Source organism: Heterodontus francisci, chromosome 20 (genome assembly GCF_036365525.1).
Source record: "Heterodontus francisci isolate sHetFra1 chromosome 20, sHetFra1.hap1, whole genome shotgun sequence".
Classification (NCBI taxonomy): Eukaryota; Metazoa; Chordata; class Chondrichthyes; order Heterodontiformes; family Heterodontidae; genus Heterodontus; species Heterodontus francisci.
Window position 1 is genome coordinate 11,255,312 of NC_090390.1, and position 16,651 is coordinate 11,271,962.

Here is a 16,651-nt window from a genome sequence, read left to right on the forward strand (position 1 = left end):
ACTAAGGAGGTTCCAATCAATATTAGGGAAGTTGAAGTCACCCCTGACAACAACCCTGTTACTTCTGCACCTTTCCAAAATCTGCCTCCCAATCTGTTCCTCCGTGTCTCTGTTGCTATTGGGGGGTCTATAGAAAACTCCCAACAAAGTGACTGCTCCTTTCCTGTTTCTGACTTCCACCCATAATGACTCAGTAGACAAACCCTCCTCGACGACCTCCCTTTCTGCAGCTGTGATACTATCCCTGATTAGCAATGCCACTCCCCCACCTCTTTTCCCTCCCTCCCTCCCTATTCCTTTTGAAACATCTAAACCCCAGAACATCCAACATCCATTCCTGCCCCTGTGATATCCAAGTCTCTGTAATGGCCACAACATCGTAGCCCCAAGTACTGATCCATGCTCTAAGTTCATCACCCTTATTCCTGACACTTCTTGCGTTAAAATAGACACACCTCAACCCATCATACTGGCTGCAACTTTGCCCTGTCAATTGTCTAACCTTCCTCACAGACTCTCTGCACTCGGTATCTGCCTGTTCAACAGCTACCCCATCCACTGATCCGTAGCTCAGGTTCCCATCCCCCTGCCAAACTAGTTTAAACCCTCCCGAAGAGCTCTAGCAAACCTCCCACCCAGGATATTGGTGCCCCTCCAGTTCAGATGCAACCCGTCCTTCTTGTACAGGTCCCACCTTCCCCAGAAGGTATCCCAATGATCCACATATCTGAAGCCCTCCCTCCTACACCAGCTCTGTAGCCACGTGTTCAGCTGCACTCGTTCCCTGTTTCTAGCCTCACTAGCACATGGCACCGGTATCAATCCTGAGATTACTACTCTGCTCGTCCTGCCTTTTAGCTTCCAACCTAACTCCCTATATTCGCTTTTCAGGTCCTCATCCCTTTTCCTAGCTATGTCATTGGTACCGATGTGTACCACTACCTCTGGCTGCTCCCCCTCCCCCTTAAGAATCCTGTAGACTCGATCCGAGACATCCCTGACCCTGGCACCCGGGAGGCAACATACCATCCGGGAGTCTCGTTCGCGACCACAGAATCTCCTGTCTGTTCCTCTAACAATTGAATCTCCTATCACTATCGCTCTCCTATTCTTCCCCCTTCCCTTCTGAGCCACAGAGCCAGGCTCAGTGCCAGAGACCTGGCCGCTGTGGCTTTCCCCTGGTAGGTCATCCCCCTCAACCGTATCCAAAACGGTATACTTATTATTGAGGGGAACGGCCACAGGGGATCCCTGCACTGTGCGCCTATTCCCTTTCCCTCCCCTGACGGTCACCCAGCTACCTTTATTCTGTAACTTAGGTGTCACTACTTCCCTATAACTGCTCTCTATCACCCCCTCGGCATCCTGAATGATCCGAAGTTCATCCAGCTCCAGCTCCAGTTCCCTAACGCGGTCTGTGAGGAGCTGGAGTTGGGTGCACTTCTCACAGGTGACGTCAGCAGGGACACAAGTGGTGACCCTTACCTCCCACATCCTGCAAGAGGAGCATGCAACTGCCCTAGCTTCCATCCCCTCTGCTCTAAATTGACAACAGATATTTAAAAAAAAGGAAAACCTTACCTTACCAAACCCTCCACACAAGAGGCCTTTTTTTTTTTGGTTAGAGGAGGAGGATGGGTGGGAGACACTACACGTGTAGTGTTTTGGGTTTAGCCATTGCCCGAATATATAAGTTTACTTACCCAACAGTCCCCGTGTCCGCAGAAACAAGAGTTAAGTACTTTATACTGAAACTTACCTTCCCAGCTGCCCCCTCACTCGCACTATCGCTGATCAAAAAGAAGCTGCCGAAAACAAGAGGTAAGTACTTTATACTGAAACTTACCTTCCCAGCTACCCCCTCGCTCGCACTATTGCTGATCAAAAAGGACGATATAGATGGGCTGGTAAGATGGGCAGAGCAGTGGCAAATGGAGTTTAATCCTGAGAAGTGTGAGGTGATGCACTTTGGGAGGTCTAACAAAGCAATGGGTTATACAATGTAGGTAGGACCCTAGGGAGCACAGAGGTTCAGAGGGACCTTGGGGTGCTTGTCCATTGATCACTGAAGGCAGCAGCACAGTTAGATAAGTTGGTTAGGAAGGCTTACGGGATACTTGCCTTTTTTAGCCGAGGCATAGAATATAGGAGTCGGGGGGTTATGATGGAGCTGTATAAAATGCTGGTTAGGCCACAGTTGGAGTACTGTGTACAGTTCTGGTCACCACACTATGGGAAGGATGTGATTGCAACGGAGAGGGTGCAGAGCAGATTCACCAGGATGTTGCCTGGGCTGGAGCATTTCAATTATGAAGACCGACTAGATAGACTGGGGTTGTTTTCCATGGAGCGGAGAAGGCTGAGGGAGGATCCTGATTGTGGTATACAAAATTTTAGGATAGATAGGAAGAAACTTTTTCCCTTAGTGGAGAGGTCAATAACTAGGGGGCATAGATTTAAGGTAAGGGGCAGGAGGTTTAGAGGGGAGTTGAGGAGGAATTTTTTCACCCAGAAGGTGGTTGGAATCTGGAACACACTGCCTGCAGGTGTGGTAGAGGCAGGAACCCTTACGACATTCAAGAAATATTTAGATGAGCGCTTGAAACGCCATAACATACAAGGCTACGGGCCAAGTGCGGGGAAATGGGATTAGTTAGGACAGGTGCTTGATGGTCGGCATAGGCCCGTTGGGCCGAAAGGCCTGTTTCTGTGCTGTAAAACCCTATGACTCTACCTTGTTTTTTGTTGGAGCTCAGTATTCTTCTTAAACCTTGTTCACTGTAGGAGACTTTTCTCTCTTGGGGTTCATGTGTGGGTTTTTGGAGTTCTGCGAGAAAGAGGTGAGAGAAGACAGGAGAGGCTGTGGTGAGCCAGTCAGGAGAGGTCTTTTCAATCCAGGATCAAACAGCTTTCTGCAGGCCCTCAGTTCAAACTGTACAATTCAGAACAAACTCCAAACTGCAAGTTAGTCATGTGACTAACTAGTTTGACCACATCTGAGGGCGGCACAGTGACGCAGTGGTTAGCACCGCAGCCTCACAGCTCCAGGGACCCGGGTTCGATTCCGGGTACTGCCTGAGTGGAGTTTGCAAGTTCTCCCTGTAAGTTCTCCCTGTGTCTGCGTGGGTTTTCTCCGGGTGCTCCGGTTTCCTCCCACAAGCCAAAAGACTTACAGGTTGATAGGTAAATTGGCCATTATAAATTGTCACTAGTATAGGTAGGTGGTAGGGAAATATAGGGACAGGTGGGGATGTTTGGTAGGAATATGGGATTAGTGTAGGATTAGTATAAATGGGTGGTTGATGTTCGGCACAGACTCGGTGGGCCGAAGGGCCTGTTTCAGTGCTGTATCTCTAATCTAATCTGTTTGTGGATTGTATTGGAGCAGGAGATAGCTCCTTTGTTCCAAGCATTGTCTGTTAATATGCAAAAATGTCTTTCCAGCCAGGGGCCTGGCAACCCCTTGTCACAGGCCTTCTCTTATTCCCAGCAACAATTTGAAATTTAATGTCCATGTGGTGAAATTAATGTGCCTCATTTTTGGCAGGTGGGAGCCTGCATGACATGAGGCACTGGATACTGCAAAGGCTATGGGCCCTGACAACCTTCTGGCAATAGTACTGAAGACTTGTGCTCCAGAACTAGTCATGCCCCTAGCCAAGCTGTTCCAGTACAGCTACAACACTGGCATCTACGCTGCAATATGGAAAATTGCCCAAGTATGTCCTGTACACAAAAAGCAGGACAAATCCAACCCGGCCAATTACCGCCCCATCAGTTTACTCTCGATCATCAGCAAAGTGATGGAAGGGATCGTCGACAGTGCTATCAAGCGGCACTTGCTCAGCAATAACTTGCTCACTAATGCTTAGTTTGGGTTCCGCCCGGGCCACTCAGCTCCTGACCTCATTACAGCCTTTGTCCAAACATGGACAAAAGAGCTGAACTCCAGGGTTGAGGTGAGAAGAATATAGGAAGATAGGAACAGGAGTAGGCCATTCAGCCCCGCGAGCCTGTCCCACCATTCAATGAGATCATGGCTGATCCACGGCCTAACTCCATATACCTGCATTTGGCCCATATCCCTTAATATCTTTGCTTAACAAAAATCTTTCTATCTCAGATTTAAAATTAACAACTGTTCTAGCTTCAACTGCTGTTTGTGGGAGAGAGTTCCAAACCTCTACCACCCTTTGCGTGAAGAAGTGCTTCCTAACATCTCTCCTGAACGCTCTGGCCCTAACTTTTAGACTATGCCCCCTAGTTTTAGAATCTCCAACCAGTGGAAATAGTTTATCTTTATCTAGCCTGTTAATATCTTGAAGACTTCGTTCAGAACACCCCTTAACCTTCTAAATTCTAGCGAAAACAGGCCTAATTTGTGTAATCTCTCCTCATAACTTTAACCCCTGTAGAGTGACTGTGATTGTTGGGATTGCACCATTCGTGACTCCTCAGATAATGAAGCAGCCCATGTCCAGATGCAACAAGACCTGGACAACATCCAGACTCGGGCTGATAAGTGGCAAGTAACATTCACGTCACAAAAGTGCCAGGCAATGGCCATCTCAAACAAGAGAGAATCTAACCATCTCCCCTTGATGTTCAATGGCATTATCATTGCTGAAACATATCAACATCCTGAGGGGGGGTTACCATTGACCAGAAACTGAACTGGATCAGCCACATAAATGCTGTGGCTACCAGAGCTGGTCAGAGGCTGGGAATTCTGCTGTGAGTAATTCACCTCCTGACTCCCCAGTGCCTGTCCACCATCTACAAGGCACAAGTCAGAAGTGTAAGGGAATACTCTCCACTTGCCTGGATGGGTGCAGCTCCAACAACACTCAAGAAGCTTGACACCATCCAGGACAAAGCAATCCTCTTGATTGGCACCCCATCTCCCACCTTCAACATTCACTCCCTTCACACCGACGCACAGTGGCAGCAGTGTGTACCATCCATTAGATGCACTACAAGAAATCACCAAGATTCCTTAAACAGCACCTTCCAAACCCGCGACCTCTACCACCTAGAAGGAGAAGGGCAGCAGATGCATGGGAACACCATCACCTGCAAGTTCCCCTCCACGTCACACACCATCCTGACTTGGAATTATATCGCTGTTCCTTCACTGTCACTGGGTCAAAATCCTGGAACTCCCTTCCTAACAGCACTGCGGGTGTACCTACCCCCTAAGGACTGCAGTGGTTCAAGAAGGCAACTCACCACTGCCTTCTTGAGAGCAATTAGGGATAGACAATAAATGTTGGCCTAGCCAGTGACGCCCACATCCCACGAACGAATAAAAAAAATGTTTATGGCACAGAAAGAGGCCACTTGGCCCATCATGTCTGCACCGGCCGAAAAATGAGCCACCGAGTCTAATCCCACCTTCCAGCATTTGGTCCATAGCCCTGCAGGTTACGGCACTTGAGGTGCATATCCAGACACCTCTTAAATGAGTTGAGGGTTTATGCCTCTGTTTATGCACAGTGGCGCAAGGGCGGCACAGTGGCGCAGTGGTTAGCACCGCAGCCTCACAGCTCCAGGGACCCGGGTTCGATTCCGGGTACTGCCTGTGTGGAGTTTGCAAGTTCTCCCTGTGTCTGCGTGGGTTTTCTCCGGGTGCTCCGGTTTCCTCCCACAAGCCAAAAGACTTGCAGGTTGATAGGTAAATTGGCCATTATAAATTGTCACTAGTATAGGTAGGTGGGGATGTTTGGTAGGAAAATGGGATTAATGTAGGATTAGTATAAATGGGTGGTTGATGGTCGGCACAGACTCAGTGGGCCGAAGGGCCTGTTTCAGTGCTGTATCTCTAATCTAATCTAATCTACTCTTTCAGGCAGTAAGTTCCAGACCATCACCACTCTCTGGGTGAAAAGATTTTTCCTCATCACCCCTCTAATCTTTCTACCAATCACTTTAAATCTATGCCCCCTAGTCACTGATCTCTCTGCTAATGGCTAAGGTAAATAGGCCCTTCACATCCACTCTATACCGGCCCCTCATAATTTTGTACATTTCAACCAAATCTCCCCTCTGCCTTCTCTGTTCCAAGGAAAGCAACCCCAGCCTATCCAATCTTTCCTCATAGCTGCATTTTTTGCAGTCTCGGCAACACCCTCGTAAATCTCCTCTGTACCCGCTCTAGTGCAACTACATCCTTTCTATAAAGAGGTGACCAGAACTATACACAGTACTCAAGTTGTGGCCGAACCAATGATTTATACAGTTCCAGCACAAACTCCCTGCTCTTATATTTTTTACCTCGGCTAATAAAGGTATTATATATTGTTATACTATCTGTAAAATGCTAGGAACGAATTAGATAGGAACTAATTGTTATGTGTAAGTGTTCCAGTGGGGTCACATACAAGGCTGCACTGGAGAATCATGTGATATAGTTTTAGTTTAGAGATACAGCACTGAAACAGGCCCTTCGGCCCACCGAGTCTGTGCCGACCATCAACCACCCATTTATACTAATCCTACACTAATTCCATATTCCTACCACATCCCCACCTGTCCCTATATTTCCCTACCACCTACCTATACTAGGGGCAATTTATAATGGCCAATTTACCTACCAACCTGCAAGTCCTTTGGCTTGTGGGAGGAAACCGGAGCACCCGGAGAAAACCCACGCAGACACAGGGAGAACTTGCAAACTCCACACAGGCAGCACCCAGAATTGAACCCAGGTCACTGGAGCTGTGAGGCTGCGGTGCTAACCACTGCGCCGCCCTGATGTGTAACAGGAAACCAGTTTCAAGCAATCCTACGCCAGGCAGCATGCTGGCTGAATGAATAAACAAAGACGTCAGCCTTTCCAAGTTTAAAGTGTGATTATTTCCAACATCTGGGAACCAGAAAACGACAAGAAGACATAACAAAAGGAAAGGATTTCATATACCTTCTTAACCACCTATCGTCCTGTCCTGTCATCTTCAGCGATCTGTGGACATTCACTCCAAGGTCCCTCACTTCCTCTACACCTCTCAGTAACCTCCCATTAATTGTGCCTTGTTTGACCTTCCCAAATGCATCACCTCACACTTCTCCAGGTTGAATTCCATTTGCCACTTTTCCGCCTGCCTCACCAGTCCATCAATATCTTTCTGCAGCCTATAGCCATCCTCTTTGCTATCTACCACACAGCCAATCTTTGTGTCGTCTGCAAACTTCTTGATCATGCCCCCTACATTTACATCCAGATTGTTAATATATACCACAAAAAGCAGGGAACCCAATACTGAGCTCTGCAGAACGCCACTGGAAACAGCCCTCCAGCCACGAAAACACCTGTCAATAATTACCCTTTGTTTCCTGCCACTGAGCCAATTTTGTATCCATATCCTGGTGTTTGATAAAGTATCTACCAAAACTCGCTTTCACAGCCACATCTCCTTCCTCAGTGACTGTCTCCGGCTCCGACTTATTCCAGGTGGATTCCAACTGCAGTTTCACCCATCATGTTTTGAATCCACCCAGGATTACAGGTATCTCCGAGAAATACGACGTTCCTTGGACTGCTGTTCTCGCCGCATCCTGAGATCCACACTCAGTGCCATGCGCCGCCACATGCACACACTGGACCTCTCTCTCCAGAAGCATCATCTCACCTTATCTTAAAGCTGTTCTACTCCACAGTTTCATTTCATCCTTCATCTTATCCGACGCATTAACAAAAAACTTTTTTCTTTCTTTCAGGTGTTAAGGAATGCAAGCTCCAGCAGCTGATGGGGACTAATGCCCTTCCAGATCCATCTTCCCCTTCACTTCCCTCTGACCCCACCCCTTCTGATCTGACCCCTTGCCCTGTATTCACTATACCCTCTCTGATGCTGAATGTTCTGTACTCAGCAAAGGACTCAGTTTTATCCCCTTACGCCCCCACCTCAATGAATTTCGTGCTCGGAATAACGTTAAGCTCTTCTTCCGTCGCCTCCACCTCCCACTCACTTCTTTGACCAGGAGTCCTCCCCCGACCAGCAGACCCATTCACCTGCCTCCAGCAATTTCCCTCTACCTGGACCCCTCCCTCTGGCCTCTTACCCCCTCCTGATTTTTTCATTGAAAACTGTCGGCGAGACATTGGTTCATCACAATTTCTCTGCCCCCCTCACTCACTCTAACCTGTCCCCCTCTGAACTTGCCGCACTCCATACTCTCAGGTCTAACCCCAACATTATCATCAAACCTGCAGATAAGGGTGGTGCTGTTGTTGTCTGGCGTACCGACCTCTACCTCCGAGAGACTCAGCGGCAATTCTCAGACACTTCTTCCTACCTCCCCCTGGACCCTGACCCCACCACCGAACATCAAGTGACTGTCCACAGGACTGTCACTGACCTCATCTCCTCTGGAGATCTTCCCTCTACAGCTTCCAACCTCATAGTTCCGCAACCCCGGGCAGCCCACTTCTACCTCCTTCCCAAAATCAACAAACAGGACTGTCCTGGCAGACCCATTGTTTCAGCCTGTTCCTGCGCCACTGAACTTATTTCTTCCTATCTTGACTCTATTTTTTGTCCTCTGGTCCAGTCTCTTCCCACCTACATCCGTGACTCTTCTGATACCCTACGTCATTTTGACAATTTCCAGTTTCCTGGCCCCAACCGCCTCCTCTTCACTATGGACGTCCAATCTCACTACACCTCCATCCCCCACCAGGACGGTTTGAGGGCTCTCCGCTTCTTCCTTGAACAGAGGCCCAACCAGTCCCCATCCACCAGTACCCTCCTCCACCTGGCTGAACTCGTTCTCACATTGAACGACTTCTCCTTCAACTCCATTCACTTCCTTCAAGTAAAAGGTGTTGCTATGGGTACCCGAATGGGTCCGAGTTATGCCTGTCTTTTTGCGGGATATGTCGAACATTCCTTGTTCCAGTCCTACTCAGGATCCCTCCCCCAACTCTTTTTCCAGTACGTTGATGACTGTATCGGTGCCGTTTCCTGCTCTCGCCCCGAACTGGAAATCTTTATCAACTTTGCTTCCAATTTCCACCCTTCTCTCACCTTTACATGGTCCATCTCCGACACTTCCCTTCTCTTCCTCAACTTCTCTGTCTCCATCTCCGGTGATAGGCTGTCTACTAATATTCATTATAAACCCACCAACTCCCTCAGCTACCTCGACTACACTTCTTCACACCCTGCCTCCTGTAAGGACTCCATTCCATTCTCCCAGTTTCTCCATCTCCGACACATCTGCTCTGATGATGCAACCTTCCATGACGGTGCTTCTGATATGTCTTCCTTTTTCCTCAACCGAGGATTCCCCCACACTGTGGTTGACAGGGCCCTCAACCGAGTCCGGCCCATTTCCTGCACCTCTACCCTCTCCCCTTCCCCTCCCTCCCAGAACCGTGACAGAGGTCCCCTTGTCCTCACTTTCCACCCCATCAGCCTCCATATCCAAAGGATCATCCTCTGCCATTTCCGCCACCTCCAGTGTGATGCCACTACCAAACGTATCTTCCCCTCCCTTTCCCTGTCAGCATTCCGAAGGGATCGTTCCCTCCGTGACACCCTGGTCTACACCTCCATTACCCTCACCACCTCGTCCCCTTCCCATGGCACTTTCCCCTGAAATTGCAGGAGGTTAAATACCTGCCCATTTACCTCCTCTCTCCTCACTATCCCAGGCCCCAAACATTCCTTTCAGTTGAAGCAGCGATTTACTCGGACTTCTTTCAATTTAGTATACTGTATTCGCTGCTCACAATGTGGTCTTCTCTACATTGGGGAGACCAAACGCAGACTGGGTGACCACTTTGCGGAACACCTCCGCTCAGTCCGAAAGCATGACACCGAGCTTCCGGTTGCTGCCCATTTCATCACTCCCCCCTGCTCTCTTGCTCACATCTCTGTCCTGGGATTGCTGCAGTGTTCCAGTGAACCTCAACGCAAGCTCGAGGAACAGCATCTACAGGCACGCTACAGCCTGCCGGACTGAGCATTGAGTTCAATAATTTCAGAGCATGACGGGCTCCCCATTTTACTTTTATCTTTAGTTTTTTTTCTTTTTTCTTTTATTTTGTTTTAGTTTGTTCAGTTTGTTTCTACTGTGCCTACCCACTGTTTTTTTCATGTTTGTGCTTGTGGCTGTTCAGTTTTCAGTCCATTAACACCCTATCTGCACTGATGCTTTGTCTTTCAGTACACCATGAACATATTGTTTGCCTTTGCTCCATGACCTTCTGGTCAGCTATTCTGTGACCTTGTCCTATCAATACCTTCTCTTTTGTTATCTCTTGCCCTACCCTCACTTTACTTACTTAAAATCCTTTACATTTATTATATCTGCCAGTTCTGATGAATGGTCACTGACCCGAAACGTTAACTCTGCTTCTCTTTCCACAGATGCTGCCAGACCTGCTGAGTTTTTCCAGCACTTTCTGTTTTTATTTCAATTTTGCATCCACCTTGCTGCATTTCCCTGGATCCCATGGGATTTTATTTTTTTAACTAGTCTGCCATGTGGGATCTGAACTGAGATGTGATTTGACAAAAGTGGACCTGGAAACAACTACTTGAAGGTAAATCAGCATCAGAGCAGTGGGAGGTATTCAAGGAAGAACTAAAGAGATTCAGAACAAATACATTCCCACAAAGAAAAGGGTTCACAAATCTAGAACACTCCCCACCCCCATGGAATGTCATAGAGCATGTAGAGTGGGATAAGCAAAAAAAATAGCTTATGTCAGATGCCAAGAGCTCAATGCAGCAGAAGGCCTAGAGGAATATAAAAAATGCATGGGTAAATTTAAAAAGGAATTTAGGAAAGCAAAGAGAGGTCATGAAAAAGTATTGGCAAGTAAAATCAAGGAAAATCCAAAGATGTTTTATAAATAAATAAAGAGTAGGGGATAACTAAGGAAAGAATAGGACCAATTAGAGACCAAAAAGATAATGTGTATGGAGGTGTAAGACTCTCTTAATGTATACTTTGCATCTGTTTTCACAGAAGAAAGAGACAAAGCAAACATTGTAGTTGAGGAGGGGTGTGAAATAGTGGATGGGATAAACACAGTGAGGGAGGAAATCCTTGAAATTGGACAAATCATCAGGCCTGGATGAAATGTAGCCCAGGTTGCGAAGGGAAGCAAGGAAAGTGGAGGTTCTGACCATCATTTTCCAATCTTCTCTGGCTATAGGTGCTGGACAACTGCTGATGTTGTACTGCTGTTTAAAAAGGGAGGAAGGGATAGCCTGAGTAATTACAGGCCAGCCAGCCTAACCTTGGTGAGGCAAATTACTGGAAAAAGTCTGAGAGACGGTATAGATATTTCGAGAGACATGGATTAATCAAGATCAGATAGCATGGATTTGTTAAGGGAAGGTGGTATCTGACGAACTTGATAGAATTTTTTGAGGAGGTAACAAGGAAGGTCAATGAGGCTAGTGCTTTGATAAAGTCTGAAAGCCTTTTGACAAGGTCCCACATGCCAGACCGATCAGAAAATTAAAAGCTCATGGGATCCAAAGGAAAATAGGAAGTTGGATCCAGAATTGAGTGGCAGGAGTGTTTTGTGACTGGAAAGCTGTTTCCAGAGGGGTTCCACAGGGGTCAGTACTGGGTGCCTGGCTGTTTGTGATATATATCAATGATAGGAAAGGAAAAATGGGAGAGGAGTGGCAGTATTGATTAAGTACAGCATTGTAGTGCTGGAGAAAAAGGATGTCCCAGAGGGGTCTAGGACTGAGTCTATTTGGCTAGAGCTAAGGAATAAAAAAGGTGCAGTGACATTGCTCGGTGTTTTCCACAGGCCACCAGCTAGTGGGAAGGACGTGGAGGAACAAAAATGCTGGGAAATTACATAGAGGTGCAAAAATGATAGGGTAGTTTGAATGGGGGACTTTAATTATTAAAATATAGATAAGGATAACAGTACTGTAAAGGCAGTGAAGGGCAAGAGTTCCTAGAGTGTGCTCAGGAAAATTTTCTACAACAGTATGTTGCTAGACCAAGAAGAAAGGAGGCACTGCTAGCCCTGGTTCTTGGGAATGAAGTGGGCCAAGTGGATCAAGTATCAGTAAGAGAGCATTTAGGGGATAGTGATCATTGTTTCATAAGATTTAGGCTGACTATGGAAAAGGACAAAGAGCAATCCAGGGTGAGAGTAATTAACTGGGGGAAGGCCAACTTCAGTGGGGTAAGAATGGAGCTGGGGCGAATAAATTGGAGTCAAAAGCTGGCAGGAAAACCGGTAGATGAACACTTCAAAGAAGAGATAGTTCGGGCAAAGTCAAGGTGTGTTCTCTCGAAGGGGAAAAATAGAGCAAACAAATCCAGAGCTCCCTGGATGACAAAAGAAATAAAGATTAAGATAAAGAAGAAAAAGTGTGCTTATGATAGATGCCAGGTAGAAAATACAATGGAGAACCAAGCAGAATATAGAAGGTCCAGAGGGGAAGTGAAAAAGCAAATAAGAGAAGCAAAGAGAGAGCATGAGAGGAGACTGGAAACAGGCATGAAAGGAAATCCCCAAGTTTCTGTAGCATATAAATAGTAAAAAGGTGGTAAAAGGAGGATTGGGACCAAACAGTTCTGGTCACCACATTACAGAAAGGATGTGACTGTATTTTGAATTGTTGCCAGGAATGGAGAATTTTAGCTTTGAGGAAATATTCAATAGACTAGGTTTGCTTTCTTTGGAACAGAGGAGGCTGAAGGGAGATTTAATTGAGGTGTATAAAATTATAGATAGGGTGGATAGGAAAGACTTATTTCCCTTAGCAGGGAGGTCAACAACCAGTGGACATAGATTTAAAGTAATTGATAGGAGTAGAGAGGAGTTGAAGGGTACTTTTTTCATCCAGAGGGTGTGGGGGTCTGAAACTGGGTGGCAGAAGCAGAAACCCTCATCACATTTAGTAGATACTTGGTTATGCACTCAAGGTACTGTAACCTCCAAAGGTACAGATCAAGCAGTGGAAGGTAGAATTAGGCTGAAAAGCTCTTTTCAGCCAGCACAGACATGATGGGCTGATTGACCTGTGTGTAAGTTGTTTGTAGGCAGAGGTGAGGTAGATCAGCCATGATCTGGTTGCATGGCAGAGCAGACTCAAAGGGCCAAATGGCCTACTCCTGCTCCTACTTCTTTTTCTCTTTAAGTGTCAGCTGTGGCTCAGATAGCAGCACTCACACCAGAGTCATATGCTTCCAGGTTCAAGTCCCACTGCAGGACTTAAGCACAAGTGGCACAGTGGCGCAGTGGTTAGCACCGCAGCCTCACAGCTCCAGGGACCCGGGTTCAATTCCGGGTACTGCCTGTGTGGAGTTTGCAAGTTCTCCCTGTGTCTGCGTGGGTTTTCTCCGGGTGCTCCGGTTTCCTCCCACAAGCCAAAAGACTTGCAGGTTGATAGGTAAATTGGCCATTATAAATTGTCACTAGTATAGGTAGGTGGTAGGGAAATATAGGGACAGGTGGGGATGTTTGGTAGGAATATGGGATTAGTATAAATGGGTGGTTGATGTTCGGCACAGACTCGGTGGGCCGAAGGGCCTGTTTCAGTGCTGTATCTCTAATCTAATCTAATCTAAGTATCAAAGGCTGACACTCCAGTACAATACTGAGGGCACTGGGTCAGAGGTGCCATCTTTTAGACAAGTCATTAAACCAAGGCCAGACCTGTCTGCTCAGGTGGATGTAAAAGATCCTGTGACACTACTTTCAAAGAGTAGGAGAGTTACCCACAATATTCTGGCCAATATCTATCCCTCAACCACATCACCAAGACAGATAATCTTAGTATTAACATCACTGTTTGAAAATCAGCTGCCACATTTCCTACACCAAAACAGTGACTACACTTCAAAATAGTACTTCAGTGGCTGTAAAAGCACTTGGAGACATCCAGTAGTCACAAAAGGCACTATGTAAAAGAAAGTTTCTTTCCTTCTTCATTCAACTCTGGAGTTAGTTTGGAGTTAAAAGGAACAAAGTGCCCCCTTCGAAAGTGTACTAATGGACTGTAACAAAAACAAACAGAAATTAAGGAAATTTAGCTAATCAAATTAAGGTGACATTTCCAGGGGTGATGATGGCCTTTGGTCACAGCAGGCCTCAAGCATACCAGCAGACACCATGTGCTCCCTCTCCAGGACTATTCAGGCACATACAGAACCACAGACAAGAGGCAGTCAAGCCAAACAACTCCCTCAACCACCTGGACCCATTGATGCCACCTTGGTTTGGCCCAGGAGCAGTCCTGTGAAGATAACCTCCAATCTTCCCACTCCCCTCTGCACCAAAAAGTCAAAGATCAGGAACACAGAACTAAAATGCAGCAAAAACATTGAGGAACAGACCCCTCAGATAATAAAGGAGGGGCTGCAAGTTCTCACATCATACATATGCATATGACTTGCAAGTTGATAGGTAAATTGGCCATTAGCAATTGCCCCTAGTATACATAGGTGGTAGGGAGATATAGGGACAGGTCGGGATGTGGTAGTAATATGGAATTAGTGTAGGATTAGTATAAATGGGTGGTTGATGGTCGGCACAGACTCAGTGGGCCGAAGGGCCTGTTTCAGTGCTGTATCTCTAAAAAAAAACGATATCACCTTTCCTTCACTGTCACTGGGTCAAAATTCCAGAACTCCCTTCCTAACAGCACTGTGGGTGTACCTACCCCACATGGACTGCAGCAGTTCAAGAAGGCAGCTCAGCACCACCTTCTCAAAGACAATTAGAGGGGCAATAAATGCTGGCCTGGCCAGCAACACCCACATCCCATGAATGAATTAAAAAATATAAAACAGACTCCTACAGACAACCCAGTAGCCTGTGAATCAATTTAATATTCTACTACATGAAAACTTATTTATTTTTAAAACAAAACACACTCAACACCAAATCCCCAATATAAAAGCAAAATACTGTAGATGCTAGAAATCTGAAACACAAAAAATAAATGCTCAGCAAGTCCAACAGCATCTGAGAGCAACCGAATTACCATTTCAAAACAATAACCCATCCCCAATATTACTTTTATTCCTTCCATTATATATAGGCAACGGTGAAAACTTTCACGCGTGGAGGCAGGAATAGAACGCCAATAATCTCCCTGATTGACAGTTAACCAACCAATCGCAGCGCTGGTATGTTGCCTTTCACACGCCACCTGGCAATATGGCATGTGATCAGCTGCCTCGCAGATTTCGCTGATTGGCGGAGGAGCGCGTTTTCGCTGATTGGCGGAAGAGCGCGGTCTCGCTGTTGGCGGAGGAGCGCGTTTTCGCTGATTGGCGGAAGAGCGCGGTCTCGCTGTTGGCGGAGGAGCGCGTTTTCGCTGATTGGCGGAAGAGCGCGGTCTCGCTGTTGGCGGAGGAGCACGTTTTCGCTGATTGGCGGAAGAGCGCGGTCTCGCTGTTGGCGGAGGAGCGCGGTCTCGCTGATTGGCGGAGGAGCGCGGCTGCGATGCGAGCGCGCGCTGGGGGCGGGGCTGTGGAGAGAGCAAGATGGCGACAGCGGAGCCGGCAACAGCGGCAGAGCCGGTGAGAGAGGGGTAGGGGAGGAAGAGAGAAGATGGGGATTTGAGGGAGGGAAGTTGTATTGTGCTTCGGTATAGAGCCGAGCACGATTTGCCAATACCGTTTTATTTTGTATTCTGGCTTGGTTGGTCAGGCGAGAGTTGTAACTGTCCAAGGAGGCCTGACCGGCTGAACCGGGGCCCAGTTGCCGCGGGTATGTGCGGCGAACCATGAAACTCTTTTCCCCCGACTCTTCTCCAGTCAGTGAATGGGAGGTGGATAACCAGCAGTAACTGGATCTGGAGCGTAATAAAGTCCAGGGGTGGGCTCAAGGCGTGTGGCAGGATTACAGGCCCTGGGTTAAAGTGTATTATTGCAGTTTGGGGGAGGGGGTGATGGAGCGTGGAGGGGCATGGGATGACTGGAGTGGTGCACTCTTAGATGGGTGCTACTGGGTGGGGGTAGGGTGTTGACTGGGGTTGGGGTACTGGATGGTGATGGCGCTGGGGTGTTGGCTAGGTGGCTATGGGTTGGGAGGTGTTGGGTGGGTGGTCGTAGATTGGGGAAGTGTTGGGGTTCTTGGGCGGGTGGCTATGGGTTGAGGTGGGGCTGGGTTGCAAGGGCCGTCTTGGTTGGGTGGTACTGGGGATGGAGGTGTTGAGTTGGGGGAGTGGTGCTGGGGTGAAGGTTCACAAGGAATACAAGAAAAATATGAAAGGGTCACTGTGGAATACTCATAAGTTCACAGGTAATGACAACAAGATGGTAGCAATATTGAACAAAAACTTTGGTTTGATATTTACCATGGAGATTAAAGGTGGATGTGACATTAGAACAGATCAATAAAGATATGAAAACATTTATGATAGATAATGAACTAGTCAAAGTTTGGAGGATAAAACCCCTGATCTGGGTGGATTGCATCTGTGCATGTTAAGTTGGGGAAATGGTAACAGCAGCACTATTGCATTTATCTACCTATCTGTGGTTATGTTCATTAGAAAAGGGAATAGTGCCAGAGCACTGGCACAGTTTTTGATTCAATATATAATAAAGAAAATAGAGTAAACTATACATGTTGGTGGTTGGGATCTTTCCTCAAAATAGCTGCAAATTAGAAAAAAAACTAAATTAAAATTGGTGTAACTACCTTATAATT

The 16,651-nt window shown here is 47.1% G+C and overlaps 1 protein-coding gene across 1 annotated transcript in view; it reads left to right on the forward strand.

The window, feature by feature from the left end:
* The first annotated feature begins 15,309 nt into the window (after positions 1-15,309).
* The window catches only part of eif4e1c (eukaryotic translation initiation factor 4E family member 1c), a 44,346-nt gene continuing 43,004 nt past the window's right edge, over positions 15,310-16,651 (forward strand). Inside the window, exon 1 of the mRNA XM_068052383.1 lies at positions 15,310-15,516. Within this exon, the coding sequence (XP_067908484.1) occupies positions 15,481-15,516 (36 nt within the window). The 5' untranslated portion in view covers positions 15,310-15,480. The remainder of the gene's footprint in view (positions 15,517-16,651) is intronic.